The 21,566-nt window shown below is 44.4% G+C and overlaps 1 protein-coding gene across 1 annotated transcript in view; it reads left to right on the top strand.

Annotated features, from left to right (window-relative positions):
• The window catches only part of CFAP251 (cilia and flagella associated protein 251), a 164,544-nt gene that overhangs the window by 103,764 nt on the left and 39,214 nt on the right, over positions 1 to 21,566 (top strand). The window contains exons 15-18 of the mRNA XM_077461962.1: positions 5,961 to 6,134; positions 6,373 to 6,557; positions 13,215 to 13,326; positions 19,084 to 19,247. Of these exons, the coding sequence (XP_077318088.1) occupies positions 5,961 to 6,134; positions 6,373 to 6,557; positions 13,215 to 13,326; positions 19,084 to 19,247 (635 nt within the window). The remainder of the gene's footprint in view (positions 1 to 5,960; positions 6,135 to 6,372; positions 6,558 to 13,214; positions 13,327 to 19,083; positions 19,248 to 21,566) is intronic.

Below are 21,566 nucleotides of genomic sequence, written 5' to 3'. Positions count from 1 at the left end.
TATAGTTATATGGTAGACTATCAGAGGTGGGTATAGTCTTCACCTGTCAGGTCCACGGCCAGTGACAGGGATGCAGTATCACTGGAAAAGCCACAGAGAGTTTAAAAGCTCCTCTTCTAGGGATGCCATGCTGTGCCTGCTTGTTACTTCATCCAGAATTTTCAGTGTTACTGCTGATGCATTTTGACAGATGCTTTTTCACACATTCCTCCCTCTAACTGTCCTTGTGTTAAGGGGGATTGGGTGCAAACTTTGTTCTTTGGAAAAGATTTATAAATTCTTTTTTCTTCATCTGGAGAGGGCTTAAGGAAGATTTAGATATATTTATTGAACATGCCAACAATGATTACAGCCTGCAGTTTATGTCCTACGCCAGGAGAGACTTCATTGAAGATGATCAAATTTTGACCAGGACCTTTAAAAAGTGGACTGCAATAGTAAGATTCTCACAATCATTTGTCATCTCCTGTAATGTTTGATGAGCATACCAAAGGGACAATTTATTCAGTTAAAGCGGAACTGTAGCAGATTGGAAGATTACAAAAAAGAAGCAGATGAATTAGTGCTCCAGGCTATGGAAAAAAGGTTATGAACAGGAGACACTATTGAAGCAGAGTAGGTAGAATGCTTATCTAGGGAGAGCCTGCTATAAGAGAACGATGTCACAATGATGATCCATCAAATACATTTGACTTGGCCATTTCGCTTAATTTCAGTGCACAAACACCTACTGTAATGCCGCGTACACACGACCGTTTTTTCCATCAGAATAAACTCTGACTTTTTTTTCCGAAGGATTTCTGACGGAGTTCCACTGAAACATTCTTGCCTACACACAATCACACCAAAGTCCGATCATCTAGAACGCGGTGACGTACTATGGGACTAGAAAAAGGAAGTTCAATAGCCAGTAGCCAATAGCTGCCCGTGGGTCATTTTCAGTCCGTTGGAACAGCATACAGACGAACTGTTTTCCAGATAGGAATTGATTATGTTGGGAAGATTTAAAACATGTTCTATTTCTAGATCCGTCAGAATTTAAAAAAAAAAAGTCAGATGAGGCCCACTCATGATCAGAATATTCGATGAAAAGATTCTGTCTGATTTTTTTCTGCCAGAAAGTCCATCCGTGTGTACGCGACATAAGAAGAATAATTTCTTGACATTGGAATCTATTGAGGGAGGATAACATTCTGACAAAGGACAAAGAAAGCCATAAACACCCATTCCTGAAACATTACAAGGAATATGTTAGTAATAGCCTGATTGGCACCCTCGTTTGGGGCTAGAATGGGTAAAATGTGACTGGTGAGGAGGTAGTTTCATATGGAAAATATCACAGACCAAATCAAAGTGCATATTTGATTTTAACACTTTTGCTTCACCAGGGCTCAATCATGATATGGCATTGTTTTTTTTATTCGTTTTATTTAGGTTTTATACATATGTACAAAGTGAAGAGATATCAAAAAATATGCAACCACTGTATGAAATACATCAGGTACAGCAACTGTCTGGATAAGACATGAAATGCACAAGGTCTATGTAGGATAGCGCACAACTCAGAGAAATTTGAACAGCCGTATACAAATACCTCAATGGTGATCCCAGCGTAAGAAGTAAACTATTCAGTCTCAGGGGAGACACAGGGCCACATGATGAGACTGGAAGAGATGCAGTTTAACCTTAAGCTGCGAAAAGGGGTTTTTCACTGCCAGGGCAATAAGGATGTGCAACTCTCTTCCACAATTGTGACAGCGGGAAGTATTGATAGTTTTAAAAGACTTTTTCGACATGCATAGTTACATAGTTACATAGTAAGGTTGAATAAAGACACCGGCCATCCAGTTCAACCTGAGTGAGTGTCTACAATTGTCCCTATCCCTGTACATTGCACACTCACATCGGTCCCTACCCTCAAGGAGCCCACAATCCAAGGTCCCCATTCATATACTAGGGCCAATTTTGGACAGAAGCCAATGCCATCTTAGTGAACACAACATAAAGGGATATGGGAAATTATTATCGACATTGACACACACACACACACCTACATGGCTTGAACTGGATGGACTAGTGTCTTTATTTAACCTTACCAACTATGAAACAGTGACATTATTTACAACAGGGCTTGAAAATTCTGCTCGCCTGCTCGCCAAATGTGAGGATAAATTCCTTTCTGGCGAGCACAGTAATGCCCTGTACATTTATTGATGGAGCGGGTGGCTTGCAATGTGATCTCCAGGCCCCGGGGATCGATTTGCATTCCACTTGCGCTCCAAGCCTTATTTTAAAGCCGATTTCCGTTTTCCGACTTCTTCAGCCTCGCCATTACCCTGGCAGCGATGCTGAGTGGACAGGTGCCGCCATAGGACGAGGAGAGGTCCACTCTCCACCACCATGGGGGACACAAGGAGAGGTCCGCTCTCCACTGCCAAGGGAGACACGAGGAGAGGTCCGCTCTCCATCGCCATGTGGGACACGAGGAGAGGTCTGCTCTCCACCGCCGTGGCAGACACATGAAGGAGAGGCCTGCCAACGGTGCACATACCTACACCCGCCAGCTAAATGACCTGGGGACCCTAGTGTAAGAGGGAGGGGCCCTCTGGGGACACTGATTTAAGAGGGGGGCCTCTGGGGACACTTATTTAGGGGGGCCCTCTGGGGACACTAGACCCTGATATAGGAGGGGGGCTCTCTGTAGACCCTGGCGTAAGTGGGGGCTCTCTGGGGACAATGATTTAAGAGGGAGGCCCTCTAGGGACACTTATTTAGGGGGCCTCTGGGAACCCTGATGTAAGGGGGGCTCTCTGACGACCCTGATGTAAGAGGGGGGCCCTCTGGGGACACTTATTTAGGGGGGCTCTGGGGGACCCTGATGTAAGAGGGGCTGTCTGGGGACCCTGATGAAAGATGCTGAGTGGGGACCCTGATGTAAGGGGGGCTCTCTGGGGACTCTTATGTAAGGGGAGGCTCTCTGGGGACACTGATGTAATTGCAGTTTTTTTTATATTTTGGACTCTTTATTCTAAACAAAAAAGTAATTTCATAAGCTTTAAGAGGATGGGGTAGGGGGACGGACCAGGGCAAGGTTTGGTGGGGCAACTGGTGGAGAGTAAGGTTTTTGCCTGGCTAGTAGGTCTAGACTTGAAATTTTAAGCCCTGATTTACAATATTAGGCATTAAGCCATGAGGTCCATGGGTTCCATGAGCAATCAAACTTATCTATCAGAATTGTTTGCTTTTGTTGAAGAATTATCAGTGTAATATTTTACTTTTTATTTATTCGTTTCAGAGTTTTAAGAAAACAATAAAGTGGTTTTATTTTATTTTTAAGACACAGGATTTTTATATATGGTAATTGCTCCTGAAATAGAAGTTTTAACAGGGTAACTTTAGAGAATGATTAGTAATGAAGCTATAAGGATATGGTATAAACAAGCACAACAGGGGGTTACAGAGGGAGGAATACATGAAAAGCAATGCCCTAAGCATTCCTTGACAAAGAGAGAGGCTTCTATCGAAACGCATCAGTGCTAACACTGAGGCACAGCGTGACATCACCAAGCAGAGCAGCTTTTAAATTGGCTGCGGCTTTTCCAACAGTACTGTGCCCCCATCACTGTGCCACCGCTTGGGGCCCTGACAGGTGAAGACATCACACTCTCCCTCTGATCGTCTACATTCTAAACCACTACTTCATGGCAGGGATTTATTATCCAACCCACTAAAGTAGAGCAGTTGTAAACTGTGGGTGAGCAGCAAAGCTGAAACCCCACCAGCTAGAGCAGTGTACTATGCATATGCATAAATGAGAACAGCATATGTGATTGTATACATACTTTGATGTAATTGGCAACAACAGTATCATTTATGCTGAAAGCAGTGACAGCTACTGAGGATACACTTTGATGTGATGGATATTGGATACATTGTTAAGCACTGATTGATCAAAAGTCAAGAGAAACAAGATGCAAGGTGCGAACAATACACAATCAGTAAACTTTTGTTACTTTGTACTTTTTTGATATATTTGGTGTCTGTAATTATATGGGAGGTTGTTGAGAGAGGTCTTTTAAAAAAAAAAAATGTATACACATGGCGTTTAATTTAGTGCCGGTTCACACAGGGGTGACCTGCTTTGCAATGAAACCGTTCTAATAGGAGCGACTCAGGTCGCTCTGACTTAGAAAAAAGGTTCCTGTACTACTTCGGGGTGACTTCAGAGTGGCTTGCATTGACTTCTATACAGAAGTCGTTTTGCAAGTCGCGCTGTACAGGGCAGCTTCAGAGTCGGATGACTTTAAAGCCGTCCCTGTGTGAACCGACACTAAACCTATGTGATTGTATCTATGCTGTAACAATAAAAGATAACTGATTTGATACTGATTTGTTGGCCCCTTAAAAGTCCATCTTGTTTCGCTTGATTTTTGATCACGTTAATAGGATGTTGATGCCTTTGGCAATCCCCTGATCCCTTTGGAAGGACTGACTGATACTATATAGTCATGTTTATATCTGAGGACTGATCCAATGCAATGTGGCCGATGAAAAGATTACTTTTATGTACTAACCATGCGATATCCCCCGCTGAGCTGTTGTGTTGGACGGGTTAATTTGGTTGGTAAGCAAACTGATTGGGGAGTTAAGCTGGGGATTTTCTCTGGTTTTGTTTTGCATGCATTGCCCTTCCATGTGCTCTTTGCTGTGAAGGCCAGTTTAAGATTGGGGCAGGGGTCATTTGTTTGAACCTAAGGCAGCTACCTAAGCAGCCCTATGCTGGTGCCGGCCCAATGTGAATATATGATTTTACATTTTGTCCTTAGATATGCTTCAATGTAAAAGGTGATTATTAACGATAGGCCTCATTATCATCTGTAAACTTTCCTCAGTAGGGAAGCTGCCTGTTTAGGTATTTTGATGGTAGATAAACAGGAAGCTATTTATATTTGACATCTTAAAGTCCTATGAGCAGGCAGGCTCTGTATTGCAAAAGAGACATGTAAACCCATCTGCCTACTCACATTGTTCTTTGGAAGAGAAAGCGCAGCTCAGTTTACATACCAGCACAGAGCCTGTGTGCTGGGATGGCTGCCATGTGCATGTGCAAGAGTGACGTCACCCCACGTTGGCCAAGTAGCCAGGCATGCAGAAGAATCCAGATAGAAAATGCTGGTGAGGGATGTCAGACCATTGAAAGAGAAGCAAGTATTGCAGAGTTTAGCTCCACTTCAGGATTCCTTAAGCACTTTAGTGATATTAGAAAAATGTAATCAGTAGTACCAAACATCACTGCTATGTAAAGTGGAGTTCCACCCGTATTTTAGTTTATTAAAAGTCAGCAGCTACACTTTTTGTAGCTGCTGACTTTTAATAAATTAAAATACGGGTGGAACTGCACTTTACATAGCAGTGATGTTTGGTACTACTGATTACATTTTACTAATATCACAAAAGTAAATAAACAGACACTTACTTGACCCATGGTCCAGCAATGCGGGCGCCCAGAGCCTCGCTCCTCTCCCCTCCTCTCCGCGGCGCCGTCATAGCAACTGTGGGCACCTGTCCGTGACAGCTTGCGGCTTCCCGGCCGGGTGCGCACTGTGCATACATGAGTCGCGATGCGCTCTGCTACTGGCCAGGCAATTTTCTGGGACCTGAGACGTGTCCCAGAAGATTGCTGGCAGGGAGGGGCCACCTAGAGGGAGAGGAGGAGTTGAATAGGCGGCTGAGAAAAGGAAGGAGGAAGTGGGACATGAAGTCCCACTAAAAAGAAGGTACCCACTCACCCCCTCCCACCAATAAAAATTACATGCCAAAAGTGGCATCTAAGGGGGCGAGAGGAGTGCTTAAAACGGAAGTTCCACTTTTGGGTTGAAACCAAGCTTTAACAACACAGTCTCATTCATACTGTAGTACATACATGTATCTCATAAAATAAATGTGTTCTCTTGTTTCAGGATGAAGAGTTCACAATGACAGTCTTTCAACTGACTAAACAAAATGGATATACATTTTGGGACTACTTAGCCAGGAATCAAAGTCACTATAGACCAATACAGAATATAATGTTTGGCATTCACCTGGATAGCAATGAACCTAGACTTGTATCTCTTGGAAGTGATCGGATGTTGGTTGGTATTTATTCTATGTACTACTAGGTAGAATACAGTGGTGCATATTTATAAGCACAACTATTGCTGAACATTTGTCCTAATGTGTATTCTTCTGAAATGCAATGTGTTTGTATTCACAATTTAGCAAATAATGTGTAAGTTGTTTTGCACAACACAGGATTTTTAAGCTGTGCTGTTTTTTTATTGTTCCCCAAACTGTTTGTTACTGATGCTTTCATGGTTTTTTCTCCAATAGGTGGAGTATAATCTTATCAAGAGCAGTAAAGACAATCTAGTAATCGAAAGCAGTGACCGCATTAACCAGAGTGCAGTTCCACAGTGTTTAGTATGGTACCCTCCTTTAACAAAAGAAAATTTTATTCTGGTTGCTAATGATCAGTATAAAATGAAACTTTACAACACAACTACCAAAATGTGCAGGTGAGTAGAAGCACTGTATAGGGTAAATCACAAAGCATGTCTTCTCTGTGTTTTCTTCTTTATGGTTAAAGAAAAACAAAATCCTTCTTAGGTGTTTGGAGTCAGTTAGATTTATCCTGCAATGTTAATGTGACCATACATGTAGGAAAATTCAAGCCATGGATGACCTTCTTGACACCCTTGCTTTCCAACACCCTTCAAAGGAGCCAAGCAGCATCTAATCTAATCTAATCAAAGAGGTTGATTTACTAAAACTGGAGAGTGCAAAATCTGGTTCAGCTCTGCATAAAAATCAGCTTCCAGGTTTTTTTTTGTGACGTGACGTCACAAGGGGGAGGCTCTCCGGGCGACGTCATTGGATGGCCACGTCCCATGGCTATATAAGAGGTGCTGAACAGTGGGGACATCACAACGGAGGAAGACAGCTTCAGGACAAGACCGGCTTTTTTGTTTTTTAGCTGTTTTTTTAGCGGGTAACCGGAGGCAATGAAGAAGACAGAAGCGGCAATGAATAAGACAGTGGCGACGATGAAGAAGACAGCACAAGAGGAAGACAACATCAAGAGATAACAGTTCCAGGAGAAGATGGCTCCGGGCTTCTTATTTAATAAAGGACTTGTCAAAAACCAGCTCTTGTATTTTGTTAACATTTCACAGTTGTTTTTTGGTGAATAGATAGGGGTACGATGTACCCGATACCCATTCACATGGGGGAGGGGGTCTGGGATCTGGGAGCCCCCTTGTTAATAGGGGCTTTCAGATTCTGATAAGCCCCCGGCCGCAGACCCCGACAACCACCGGCCAGCACTTGTCCTCATCAAAGCACCCACCCTCCCATGTTGAGGTCTTGTGGCCTGGTATGGTTTAGGAGGGGGGGGCACTCGCTCGTCTCCTCCCTTTCCATGACCTACCAGACGGTTTGCTTGGATAAGGGGGGTCTAGTATGGATTTTGGGGGGTCCACGCCATTTTTTTTTACATTTTGGAGTGGGGGTCCCCCCCAAATCTATACTAGACCCGAAGGGCCAGGTATGGCCCTGGGGGGAAACACGCACTGTTTTTTTGGGGGGTTTTTGCCTGCAAATTCTTTTTTACATTCAGGTTTCAGTGCGGAAGCCCACTGACAGCTGATGACTCATCGGTTGTTAAGGACACAGCGGCCGGCTTCCCGGCCCCCTCCTTAGCAACCAGCTGTTTGCAGTGCGTTTAAAGAGAAAAAAAATTTTAAAATGCAAAATGCATGAAAATTGCATGCAAAAATGCATAAGGAACGTGGGTTTAAAAACGCAAAACGTGCCTGAAAAACTTATCAAGCACAGCCGCGTAGATGTAAACCTAGACAGCAGGTTTTACAAAGATTTCAGTTTACAGCAGAAACAATAACATGTGTCTTCTTTAAAAAGGTCCATAAAAAATATTTGTCCACCATGCTGCAGTCGATACATACAACATTCAGAAGGAATTAAAGACTCAGGACTGCCTGGTATGCTCTGAAGGGGTATAGCACAGTTGGCCTGCAGGCCTCGACTTGAAACTGACTGAGCAGCAAAGGATTTAGGGCGTCCTTTGATCTTTCCTCGTGTAAGAATATTCCTTGCTGCCACATGTAAATGTAGAACAGCTGATTGGACCAAAGTATTGCCTTTCCCGTGCCATTCTATGTACGGCTGTACAGGGAATCTTAGGAGGTTGATATAAAGTCAAATAGTATTTACACTAGATGCATTAAAATGCATGTTTTTTTTGTTGTTGTTGTTTTTTATTAATAAAAACATTTATTGATGTTTTTTTTTAAATACTTGCCTGGAGTTCAACTTCATTAAAATAATTACTTTAAGATAAGCTCTGCAATAATAGCTGAAAATGCTCTCGCTGAAAATATGGTATATTCTTTTATTATTATTTATTTTTCCCTTATCTATGTGTACAAAAGAAAAAAAGCCTGATACATGTGATCTGCTCAGTGTGTTTTCTGAGTATACAGTAGATTGTAAATCTATATTCACATAGGGCAGCTATGTTTGCTCAGTACATATTTAGCCAAAACTTTTGAGACTGACACAAATATTAATTTTAACAAAGTCTGCTGCTTCAGTTTTTTAGATCTTTTTTCAGTTGTTACTATGGTCTACTGAAGTATAATTACAAGCATTTCATGAGTGTCAAAGCTTTTTATTGACAATTACATTAAGTTTATGCAAAGAGTCAATATTTGTAGTATTGACCCTTCTTTTTCAAGACCTCTGCAATTCACACTGGCATGCTGTGAATCAACTTCTGGACCACATCCTGACTGATGGCAGCCCATTCTTGCATAATCAATGCTTGGAGTTTGTCAGAATTTGTGGGGTTTGTTTTGTTCACCCGCCTCTTGAGGATTGACCACAAGTTCTCCATGTGATTAAGGTCTGGGGAGTTTCCTGGCCATGCATTACTAGAGGAATCACCAGGAGGAATACTTTTTCAGTTCTGGACACCTCACTTATGGAAAGATATTGATAAGATAGAATGAGTCCAGAGATGGGTAACAAAAATGGTGAAAGGTGTGCAGGATAAAACATATCAAGAGTGACTTCAGGAACTTATAATGTACAGCCTGGAGGAGAGAAGGGAAAGGGGAGACATGACTGAAACCTTTAAATGCATCAAGGGGGTAAATAAAGTTCAGGAAAGCAGTCTTTTCAATATGAAACCAAAATCAAGAACACAATGGCATGACCTCAAACTAACTGGAGGAAAGTTCAAACCTAATCTTAGAAAGTATTATTTTACTGAAAGAGTAGTTGCTGATTGGAATAAACTACCAACAGAGGTAGTGACACAGTCAGCAGTAAATGGCTTCAAACATGCTTGGGATAAACATAGATCTATAGTCAGACAACAAGGTTAATGCAAATAAATAAATAAATAAATAAAATGGGCAGATTCGATGGACTACTCAGTCTTTTTCTGCCATCACTTTTCTGTGTTTCTATGACCTAAAATGTAAATGTTTTGTTTTCCAAGCCACTTAGTTATCACTTTTGCCTTATGGTAAGGTGCTCCATCATGCTGGAAAAGGCATTGTTTGTCACCAAACTGTTCTTGGATGGTTGGGAGAAGTTGCTCTTGGAGGATGTTTTTGTACCATTCTTTATTCATGGGTGTGTTTTTAGGCAAAATTGTAAGTGAGCCCACTCCCTTGGCTGAGAAGCAACTCCACACATGAATGGTGTCAGGATGCTTTACTGTTGGCATGACACAGGACTGATGGTAGCACTCACTTTTTCTCCTAATAAGGTTTTTTTTTGGATGCCCAAAACAATTGGAAAGAGGATACATCAGAGAAAATCACTTTAACCCAGTCCTCAGCAGCAGTCCAATCCCTGTACCTTTTGCAGAATATCAGCCTGGCCCTGATGTTTTTCCTGGAGAGAAGTGGCTTCTTTGCTGCCCTTCTTGACACCAAGCCACCCTCCAAAAGTCTTCTCCTCACTGTGCATGCAGATGCACTCACACCTGCCTGCTGCCATTCCTGAGCAAGCTATGCACTTATGGTGCCTCAATCCCTGGCTCTTGCTGGACTTTCTTGGGCGTCCTGAAGCCTTCTTCACAACAAATGAACCTCTCTCCTTGAAGTTATTGATGATCCGATAAATGGTTGATTTAGGTGCAATCTTAGTAGCAGCAATATCATTGCCTGCAAATCCCTTTTTGTGCAAAACAATGTTGATTGCACGTGTTTCCTTGCAGGTAATCATGGTTAACAGAGGAAAGAAAAGCGATTTCAAGCACCACCCTCCTTTTAACACTTCCAGTCTGTTATTCTAACTCAATCAGCATTACAGAATGATTTACAGCCTTGTCCTCGTCAACACGGACACCTGTGTTAATGAGAGAATTACTGACCATGATATCAGCTGGTCCTTTTGTGGCAAGGCTGAAATGCAGTGGAAATGTTTTTTTTTTTTTATTAAGTTTATTGTCATAGCAAAGAGGGACTTTGCAATTAATCACAATTCATCTGATCACTCTTCATAACATTCTGGAGGCAAATTAAATTAAATTAATATTTGTGTCATTCACAAAACTTTAGCCAGGGCAGTAGTGCTCTATGCCAGCCATAGATGGATCGAATCTCAACTGGTTCAGCAGGGATCTATCTATGGGCAGACTGGTTGTCCTGAAACCAATCCATGATCGACAACCAGCCTGTTGGATGTTTTTTGCATGTGATTACTGTAGTTGGCTATAGCTGCCAGCAGTGATCATTGTGTTCTGCTGACAGGGAAGGCTCACTATCGGCAGAACACAATAGGGAAGTCAAGTAATTTTCTTTCCTGCAACCTATGGTTGCAGGAAAGAAAATTATATCATCCATGGCTTTTTTTTTTTTAATAATTGTGCATTGCTAATCCTGTTATACCACTGAAAACCTAGCAAATGAGCTCTGACTGACTGAATGAGCAATTGATTCGCTGCAGTCTCTAATGTGAGAAAGACCCATAATGCCCATGGTAGAAAGAAGCAAGTGAACTACAGGTCTCATAAGAGACATCTAGAGCAGTACAATTTCATTCATGGCAAGAAAGAGACACAAAAAGATTCCAAATAACAATGAAGCTAAGCAATACTGACATATTCTATCGATTCCTGTGAATGTGAATCATAGTCCCAGTTTAAATAAGTGAAAACATATTATATTCTTTTTCATCAGAAATACAATGTTTGATATTTGGCTGCTCTTTGATGTGGCACTCGGAAGTGTGTAGGAGGATGAGTAATGCAGCGCATACAAACAGTCTGCCCGGATCTTTTCATATTTGTGGAATGTTTAATACAGACAGAGTACTTATTATAGAAAACAATTCTCCTTGATATATATAAATGTTTGCCACCAGTGCATTTGGTACATAATACTAATTAGATACTAGCTGAGTAAACAGGCACAGGAATTATTTGTGGAACTCAGTGAGCAGCAGAGCACATTCAAGGAAATCATTAGATTAACACGTTGGATGGTATTTATAATACGTTTTCAAAACTGTTCATTCTGCAAAACTGCATGTTCATCCATTCTGGGCGAAGCCAGCAAAATAAAATATTACTAGGCTATTTTCTCTCCAGGTTAGATGTCCTTCATTCATAAGAGTGGTGTATATGAGCAAAATACCACATTATGGCCACTTGATATAGCTGATGATCATAGTAATTAAGTACTTATTTACAATGATTGTCTGATTAATTTCTCAGTTGTGAAATTGGAGCTGAGGGGATTGGTTCCAGTAAGATACTGTCAGCCCCCCCCCCCCCCCCCATTTTACTTACCGCACACGGATCTTTCCCTGGCTGGGAACGAGAACACCATCTGTAGCTGGTGTCTCGTGTCCTGATTGGATAGATTGATAGCAGCGCAGCCATTAGCTCCCACTGCTGTAAGTCAAATCCAATGACGTGGCGCCAGGGGGCAGGGGTAAGTCCTGCATTCTGTGTGAATGAACACAGATGCGGGACTCGGGGTGCATGGGTGTCCACCAAGGAGCGTGCTTCTTCAACACGGACACTCCATGTGGGGAGGAGCTACCAGTGCCGCCGGGGGACCTCAGAAGAGGAGGTTCAGGGCCACTCTGCGCAAAATGAACTGCACAGTGGAGGTAAATATGGCATGTTTGTTATTTAAAAAAAAAAAAAAAAAAGGCAAGGGTTTACAACCCCTTTAAGATAAAATAACCTTCTGACTTTACAACCCTTTTAATGTTGAAAAATGTAAAGTAATGCATTTGGGTGCTAAAAATATGAACGCAAGTTATTCGCTAGGGGGTGAACCTCTGGGGGAATCTATAGATGGAAAAGGACCTGGGGGTCCTAGTAGATGAGAGGCTCAGCAATGGCATGCAATGCCAAGCTGCTGCAAGCAAAGCCAACAGAATATGGGCATGCATTAAAAAGGGGATTCATTCCAGAGATAAATCAAAAATTCTCCCACTCTAGAGGTCTCTGGTCTGGCTGCATCTGGAGTTTTCCATCCAGTTCTGGGCACCAGTTCTCAAGAAGGATGTTGTGGAACTGGAGAGAGTCCAGAGAAGGGCAACAAAGCTAATAAAGGGATGGGAGGATCTCGGCTATGGGGAAAGACTACAAGCATTGAACTTATTTTCTCCGAAGAAAAGACACTTGAGAGAGGATATGATAGTGATGTACAAATACTATACTGGTGACCTTAGCATAGGGAAAAAACTTTTCAGTAAAAAGGGAACTTAAAAAGACACATGGCTATTCACTTAAATTGGAAAAGAAGCGGTTTATCCTTAAACTGAGTAGAGGGTTCTTTACTGTCAGAGCAGTAAGGATGTGGAATTCTCTTCTACAAGCAGTGGTATCAGCAGGGAGCGTTGATAGTTTAAAAAACGATTAGATGGGCACCTTAAAGATCACAACATACAGGGATATACAATGCACTATTGACATAAACACAAGCACACTCACACAGGTTGAACTGGTATCTTTTTTTCAACCTTACTGACGATGTAACTATGTAACCCCATTGGATTTCTGGTGCCGCTCCTTTACACTGTAATGATATAAAAGTATCGGAATTAGCTTGATTTAGAGCATGACAGACAGGAGTAAATGTTTGGCTAAGATGTGCCAAATTTGTTCATTTGTTTCCCTATGTTAGAAAGACCCTCTTGGGCCCAACATTTGGATCTCCTGTAAGAAAAATGGAAGTGTTCCCTTCAAATGATCAATACGCAAGTAAAGGCTACATGGCATATATCACAGATGATAAGGTATGTTTTCCTTCTCTAACTATGATTGTTTATTGATTATGCTCACAGGCAATGCATTAATAAGGAGTTGCATGTTCTGTTTTAATTATACATTTATCTAGTCATTGGCTGATGAATAGTGTTCTGTGGCGAATGAGAAAATATTATGCCTTCACTTAATAGTACTATTTCTGTCTGCTGGGAATGCATAAAGATGTAGTCATGGATTTAAACAAAATTAGTTTGAGGAGAAATAAGGCTGGATGTTTCCAGGTCCACAGGTTTTATGTTACTCATATTATGCTACATCACTATCGTTCCACCCCCTTCTTGTTGCTTAACGCTTTGCTGTCAGCATAATAACGTGGAGGGGTAGAAATAAACAAGAAAACATTTTTTTTTTTTTTTTTTGCAAATCTTTTTATTAAAGTTTATGCAGTAAACAACAGCAAGCAAACTAACAAACAAAAAAGAACACATACATTGGTCACGACTACAGTTACAGGCGTGATGTATACAGATTTGTAATACAAGATAGTTTGGTACATACAGAATATGACGGAGAGTCTAAGGCCGCGTACACACGGGCGGACTGTTCGCCCAACCTTGTCCGCTGAACAGTGTTTGGGCGGACAGTCCGCTCGTGTGTGGGCTTTCAGCGGACAGTTTCAGCGGACAGTTGGACGGACAAAGTCTTTCGGAAATTCCGAAAAACTGTCCGCTGAAACTGTGTTTGAGCGGACAGTCCGCCCGTGTGTGGGCTTGTCCGCTGTACTTTCGAAATGAGCGGACTGTTCCCGCTCGGAAAGTCCGCCCATTTCGAGCGCGTGTACAGGTAGGCGGGGCCCGCGAAGGAGACGTCGCGGGCTCCGCCGCCTGGAATGGGCTTAAAGGGGAACCCCAACGCCGAAAAAAATCAGCGTGGGGGTTCCCCCCAAGTCCACACCAGACCCTTGTCCGAGCACGCTACCCGGCCGGCCAGGAAAGGGGGGCGAGCGAGTGCGCCCCCCCCTCCTGAGCCGTACCAGGCCGCGTGCCCTCAACATGGGGGGTGCCTTGGGGAAGGGGGGGCCGCGCGGCCCCCCCACCCCAAAGCACCTTGTCCCCATGTTGATGAGGACAAGGGCCTCTTCCCGACAACCCTGGCCGTTGGTTGTCGGGGTCTGCGGGCGGGGGGCTTATCGGAATCCGGGAGCCCCCTTTAAGAAGGGGGCCCCCGGATACCGGCCCCCCACCCTATGTGAATGAGTATGGGGTACAATGTACCCCTACCCATTCACCTGTGAACTAAAGTACAATAAAAAACACAACACAGAGAAAAAATATTTTATTGCACAGCTCCGGGGGTCTTCGGGGGTCTTCTCGCCGGACTCCTCCGCTATGTGTGTGTAGCTCTTTTGCTAGCGGAGGAGTCCGGCTTTCTTCCTCCCCGCCGCCGGCCTCTTCTCCCGACTTCGGGGGTCTTGTCCCCCTCTTCGGTTCTTCTGCCGGGCCACCGCGCCTGGTCCGGTGGCCCGGTCTTCTGTCGCCGTCTTCCGCTCTTCTGTCGCCGCCTTCGGTTCTTCTGCCGGGCCACCGCGCCTTCTTGTAGCTCTTTTACAGGCGGTGGCCCGGTCTTCTGTCGCCGCCGCCGCCGCCGCCTTCCGTTCTTGTTCTTGTTCTTCTTCTTCTTCTCCTGGAGATGTTGACTCGACGATCTCTCCGGCCGGAATGCCAGAGCCGCGCTGTGCGGTCACTTATATAGTGACAATGGGGCGGTGTCACATGGTATATGTCACATGGGTTGGTCACATGGTGACCCCGCCCCCTTACGATGTCATAGTCCCCATGTGACATCAACCCATGTGACCAACCCATGTGACATATACCATGTGACACCGCCCCATTGTCACTATATAAGTGGCAGCGGAGCGTGTCCCTGGCATTCCGGCCGGAGAGATCGTCGAGTCAACATCTCCAGGAGAAGAAGAACAAGAAGAAGAACAAGAACGGAAGGCGGCGGCGACGACAGCGGCGACAGAAGACCGGGCCACCGCCTGTAAAAGAGCTACAAGAAGGCGCGGTGGCCCGGCAGAAGAACCGAAGGCGGCGACAGAAGAACGGAAGACGGCGACAGAAGACCGGGCCACCGGACCAGGCGCGGTGGCCCGGCAGAAGAACTGAAGAGGGGGACAAGACCCCCGAAGTCGGGAGAAGAGGCCGGCGGCGGGGAGGAAGAAAGCCGGACTCCTCCGCTAGCAAAAGAGCTACACACACATAGCGGAGGAGTCCGGCGAGAAGACCCCCGAAGACCCCCGGAGCTGTGCAATAAAATATTTTTTCTCTGTGTTGTGTTTTTTATTGTACTTTAGTTCACAGGTGAATGGGTAGGGGTACATTGTACCCCATACTCATTCACATAGGGTGGGGGGCCGGTATCCGGGGGCCCCCTTCTTAAAGGGGGCTCCCGGATTCCGATAAGCCCCCCGCCCGCAGACCCCGACAACCAACGGCCAGGGTTGTCGGGAAGAGGCCCTTGTCCTCATCAACATGGGGACAAGGTGCTTTGGGGTGGGGGGGCCGCGCGGCCCCCCCTTCCCCAAGGCACCCCCCATGTTGAGGGCACGCGGCCTGGTACGGCTCAGGAGGGGGGGCGCGCTCGCTCGCCCCCCTTTCCTGGCCGGCCGGGTAGCGTGCTCGGACAAGGGTCTGGTGTGGACTTGGGGGGAACCCCCACGCCGATTTTTTTCGGCGTTGGGGTTCCCCTTTAAGCCCATTCCAGGCGGCGGAGCCCGCGACGTCTCCTTCGCGGGCCCCGCCTACCTGTACACGCGCTCGAAATGGGCGGATTTGCCTCCGCCTTACGTGGGCGAGTCCGTTCATTTCAAAAGTTGAGCGAACTGTTTGCCCAACCTTGTTCGTCAAACAGTCCGCTCGTGTGTGGGCAAGTCCGCTCATGCAAATTTTGAGCGGACTGTTTGATGAAACTGTTTGCCGAACAAGGTTGGGCGAACAGTCCGCCCGTGTGTACGCGGCCTAAGGCACCTCATTGGCCACAGATAGCTGACTCCATGAGCAGCAGGACAACTTGGGGTTACAACACTCTACTCAGACATATGACATTTCCACTGGTGCAGTTTCCCGGTTACTAGCAAAGGGTAACTTGTTAAGTAGGCTACGGGTCAGAGGCTGTGGAGGTGTCAGCCAGCCAGCTGGACCAGACCTTGTCATATTTTTGCGGGCAGCCCCTATTAGCATAGCAGTCTTTGTAAAGAGGCAGGCTGTCGTTGACCAATTTCTTCCACAGGGAGAGAGGAGGGGGAGTTGGCTTACGCCAGCTGAGGGCTATGGCCTTGCGGGCGTAGAAAAGGAGAAGCCCAACCAGGGTGCGTCGCGCCACAGTGGGAATAATATGATCTATCAGGCCCAGTATGCAAATTTCTATGGAGGGCTGGAGTGATATGGAGGTGACCTGTGTAATGACCCTCAGTATCTCCTTCCAATAGTCGACAATGGCCGGGCAGGTCCAAAAAATATGAGTGAAGTCCCCCGGTATTGTCCCACAACGCCAACACCCCGGGGGGGAGGCGGGGTTCATTTTGTGCAATCTATATGGGGTGAAATATGCTCGGTGGACCATCTTAAACTGTATTAGCCGGTCTCTCAGGGAGACCAGGGATCTGAAAGGGAAGTCCCACATGTCATCCCAATCATCATTATCAAAGGTGGGAATGTCGCGCACCCATTTGTCTCTGAGCTTTCCCAAGGTAGGGAGGGAGGTCGTTATCAAATGGGAGTAAAGTTTCGAGGTGGGCTTATTTTCACATCTGGACGTGAGGAGGTCCTCTAGTGCGGACTGGACAACCTGGGGGGGGAGACCCGGAGAACTGGCATCTGAAGGCATGGGAGAGTTGAATATATCTAAAAAAATAGCTCTGCGGGATGTTGAAGTCAGAAATCAACTTGGGGAATGGGGCCAGCGATTGGTCGGAAATTATTTGGTCTGCTGTTTTAACGTTAAACTTAGTCCAAGCATGGGGTTCAGGTAGTTTGTAAAACTGCTCCAGGGTGGGGTTCAACCACAAGGGGGCAGCTGGAGAAAGGGCATTGGCAGGGTATTTTTCAACAAGAAAACATTTAGATGTGCCACTCGCCAGACTACAGACTTAGGCCAAACATACACGATGCAGGAAAGAAACTTGCATGATTCCTGCATCACCACAGATAGAAGCCACTAGCGATAATCGCAAGAGAATCCAGCAGGCTGGTTGTACCCAAGTTGATCGATTTGATCAACTTGGTACATTCAGCCTGCCCATTGATGGTTTGAACTATGCATGACCGGCCTAACTTCTTTCACATTCAAGCATTTGTCAAAGTTGCAGGTCTATGTAAGAGTAGGGTAGAAATGAATTCCTGAGAGCTACTTTAGCTCTGTTCACAATATGCTATGCAAATTATATTTATTTCATAAAAATGATCAAATTATGTACTTACCCTGCAACAGTATTATGATGTGTAACTACTGTACTTCATCATAATTCTACCAGACTTGGTACGAATGTGTGCAAAAATTGTAGTTTAATCTATTTCATATACCAGTGCTGCTTTTTACAATTGGTGCACCCCCATTCCCACTTCAAGAAAAGTAAGAAAGTGTTAATTGATGTTATGCATCTGGTCTTTCATAAGGGTGGAAATTCTTGCCCAAACAAGTGTCTCAGAGTTGGGCAAACATTGTTCTGTTTTTAGATACCCTAGGACAGTGATGGCGAACCTTGGCACTCTAGATGTTTTGGAACTACATTTCCTATGATGCTTGTGCACTTTGCAATGTAGGTGAGCATCATGGGAAATTTAGTTCCAAAACATCTGGGGTGCCAAGGTTCGCCATCACTGCCCTAGGAGGTGATAAGTTCTTCTAAGCCCTTGTACACACGGTCGGACATTCTGACGGAAATGTCCGATCGGACCATGTTGTCGGATAATCCGACCGTGTGTGTGCTCCATCGGACTGTTTCCGTCTGAATATCCAACCGACAAAGTTTTAGAGCTGGGATATAAAATTTTCTGACAACATGATCCGAACGGACTTTGTCCGATCATTTGTAGAGAATTCCGATCGGACAAAGTGCCACGCTTGCTCAGATCAAATTCCTAGACCAAAGCTATTGGCTACTAGCCTGAACGTAGTCCCGTCTTAATGAAATAACGTCATCACGTTCTGAACGATCGGATTTTCCGACAACTTTGTCCGACCGTGTGTATGCAACACAAGTTTCAGACAAAATCCGACTGACAAAATCCAACGGATTTTGTTGTCGGAATATCCGACCGTGTGTACAAGGGCTTATGCTGGCAGTATTTATTTTTGCTTGAGCGGATTTTTTAATGTTTTGAAAAAACATGATAAGACCTGGCCGATCCTTTCATCCCTCTTGTGACTGACAAAAGCAAAAGAAGGTGTTGAACACACATACTGGATGTTAAGAAGGGCAACTGACTTGGGAAGCAATGGCAGGACCCAGCATCACAAACAACATCTCCACATCCATCATAGCTCATCTACGGGTAGCTTTAGACTAGTCTTTTCTTTAAAGTAGGGTTTTTTTTAATTCAAGTTCCTATTGTTACATTGGTGGTTGAGCATTAATCTGCTCGGTATTACCAGAATAAAGTTTGGCCTCTGCATTGTCTCTATTACAGTACAATTTAAAAGTGAAAATAGACATATTGCTATTAATAAAAATGTGTTTAGTAACAACAAATTCCCATAAGCTCAATGTCTTTTTCATCTAGGTCGGGCTTCAGATCCTACCTATTGATGGAAACCCACACAAATCAATGGCTTTAATTTGCCATCCCGATGGGGTAGCCAATGCTGTCTGCTCACCTGATGGGCAGTATGTGTTTACTGCTGGAGGAAATGATTGCACAGTTTTTTTGTGGAAAACAAACTTTCAGTAAGTAGAAAATACATTTCTTATATTAAAATATAACACACTGTATTATAAGGCATTTACTGTGTTTAAAATAATTCAGAATAAACATATATGGGCAGGATATTAATTATATAAATAATAGCACCAAAATAAATAAATAGCATAGCAGTGAAAAAGTGAATAGACTCTCTGCTATGGCATCATTTAAAAATCACATTCCTGATAATTAAAGTATCAATTCTAGGTAGGATAATACTTTGTAATGAGGTGTAGGATGTAGCATAGAAGCTTGCAATAATAACAAGGGATTTAAAAATTCCCTAACTGCATGCCACCCTCCCTGTAGTAATGCAGATAGAGTACTCATCTTTTACAATCTCTTTTGTAATCCTCAGGATTTCTATCTGGCATTTAGCAGTATGCCTGCATGGGGATAGAAGTCCAACCATAAAAGCACAGTGATTTTTATACAGAATAACTACATTTTATGGCTGTGCTGAAATGGCAAATTTCTCCAGCAGGTGACACTGTGGGTAAAATGTTAAATCACATTTTTATGCTCAGCTAGAACACCGGAGCTATATGAGAAGAGGACCCCTCTAATGCCGCGTACACACAAGCGGAATGTCCGACCGAAAAAGTCAGATGGGAGCTTTGCATCAAATATTTCTATCGTGTGTATGCCCCATCTGACTTTTTACGTCGAAAATTCTGATGGACCTAGAAATGGAACATGTTCTAAATATTTCCGATGGAACCAATTACTATCAGGAAAACTGCTCGTCTGTATGCTGTTCCGACAGACCAAAAATGATGCATGCTCTGAAGCAAGTACGTGACGGAAGCTATTGAACTTCCTTTTTCTAGTCCCGTCGTACGTGACCGCGTTCTTGACGATTGGACTTTGGTGTGATCGTGTGTACACAAGACAGTTTCAGCGGAATTCCATCGGAACTCCGTTGGAAAAACCTTTCCGAGTTTATTCCGACGGGAAAACCGGTCGTGTGTACAGGGCATTAGGCTACAAAAGGAAGATTTCCAGTTTTACTAGCTTACAAGCTAAACTATCAAGCAGGTATAAACAAAGGTTATTAAAGTCATCATATAGCAGCTGCTTGTTAAAGTGGATGTAAACCCACTCTCATCCTTTCTAAACTACTACAATATTGGTAATCTAGAAGGATATACATGCCTTCTGCATGTATAATTATCTGTCAAATGTCTCCCCTCTGTCTGCTATGAGACCCAAAAAACTGCAGATTATGTGGGTGGGTCTGTTTTCCAGGGCTCAGTGGGTGGACCTCTACCCTTCCCTTATCAACATGCATTTTCTCCTATGTATTTATTACACTGAACTTCTGCTATGATCACTAACATCCAGTCAAAGCCCAGAAAAGTCCCCAGAAAAGTCAGCATGCCAAATCATGCTGAGGTGTGGAACAGCCAATCCTTGCAGAGCTGCTGAAGAAAGGAGTGGGGGTGGGAATTAAAAAATAATGCATTTGTAGCGCTGGCTCATGACGAGCAGGCACTATATGTTTTTCAAAGTTACATTTTCCTGAAACCACAGTTGGGTTTTGGGGCTAATTTTACTAAATGTATGGTTTCAGTACCAGTCCAGCTGGGTTGGACTGGGTTCTCCTTGACCGCAGGTGTTGCTGTCACCGCTGGCAAGAGTAAGAACGCAGTCTAGCTGGGTGTATTGAATGCCACTGTTCTTTCGGGAACCAGTCCGGTGGGAGTGTTCTGGGAGGTGGTATTTAAGGTACAGAGATCACATGGTTCTGACTGTTCTGGAGAATATTTTCTGCCTGTTTGGTTCTGGTCCTCCTGACCAGCCCCATGGCCCTCCTGGCCTGGGGTGCGGAACCATGCATTTCAAGTCTCAGGGCTGGCTAGCCCGAGGCAACGCAACTGCAGGGACAGGCCTGAATGGATTTCGGGGCCTACTGATCCAAAGGTGGTCCGGTGCCGTCTCATCTAAGGGAGAGTCCCAGCAACTGGAGAAAGCCCAGGGGAGGACTCTTCAGGAGAAGGCCATGTGCAAGGCTGGCTTCTCTGAAGGAGCCTGGAGGCTTAGTTGAAGGACACTATATGGATCTACACTCATACGGTATCGCTGGATTGGCTGAGAGATACTAGTACCGTATGATAGCTCTTTAAATTTGTCTATGTCCCTCAGTACGCTCAAGTCTGTGGCAGAGACTTTCTCAAATATTCTACGCTCAAGTCTGTGGCAGAGACTTTGCTCAACACTCTACCGGCTGCTAGGCCTAGTGAGAGGAGGTCTATCCGGGGGGTTGTAAAATCCAGCTGTGAAACGTTTGCTATTCTCTGGAT

The sequence above is a fragment of the Lithobates pipiens genome, unplaced genomic scaffold, assembly GCF_037356315.1.
Source record: "Lithobates pipiens isolate NorthernLeopardFrog02 unplaced genomic scaffold, aLitPip1_a1.2 Scaffold_3, whole genome shotgun sequence".
NCBI lineage: Eukaryota > Metazoa > Chordata > Amphibia > Anura > Ranidae > Lithobates > Lithobates pipiens.
This window is presented reverse-complemented; position numbering and strand designations above follow the sequence as displayed.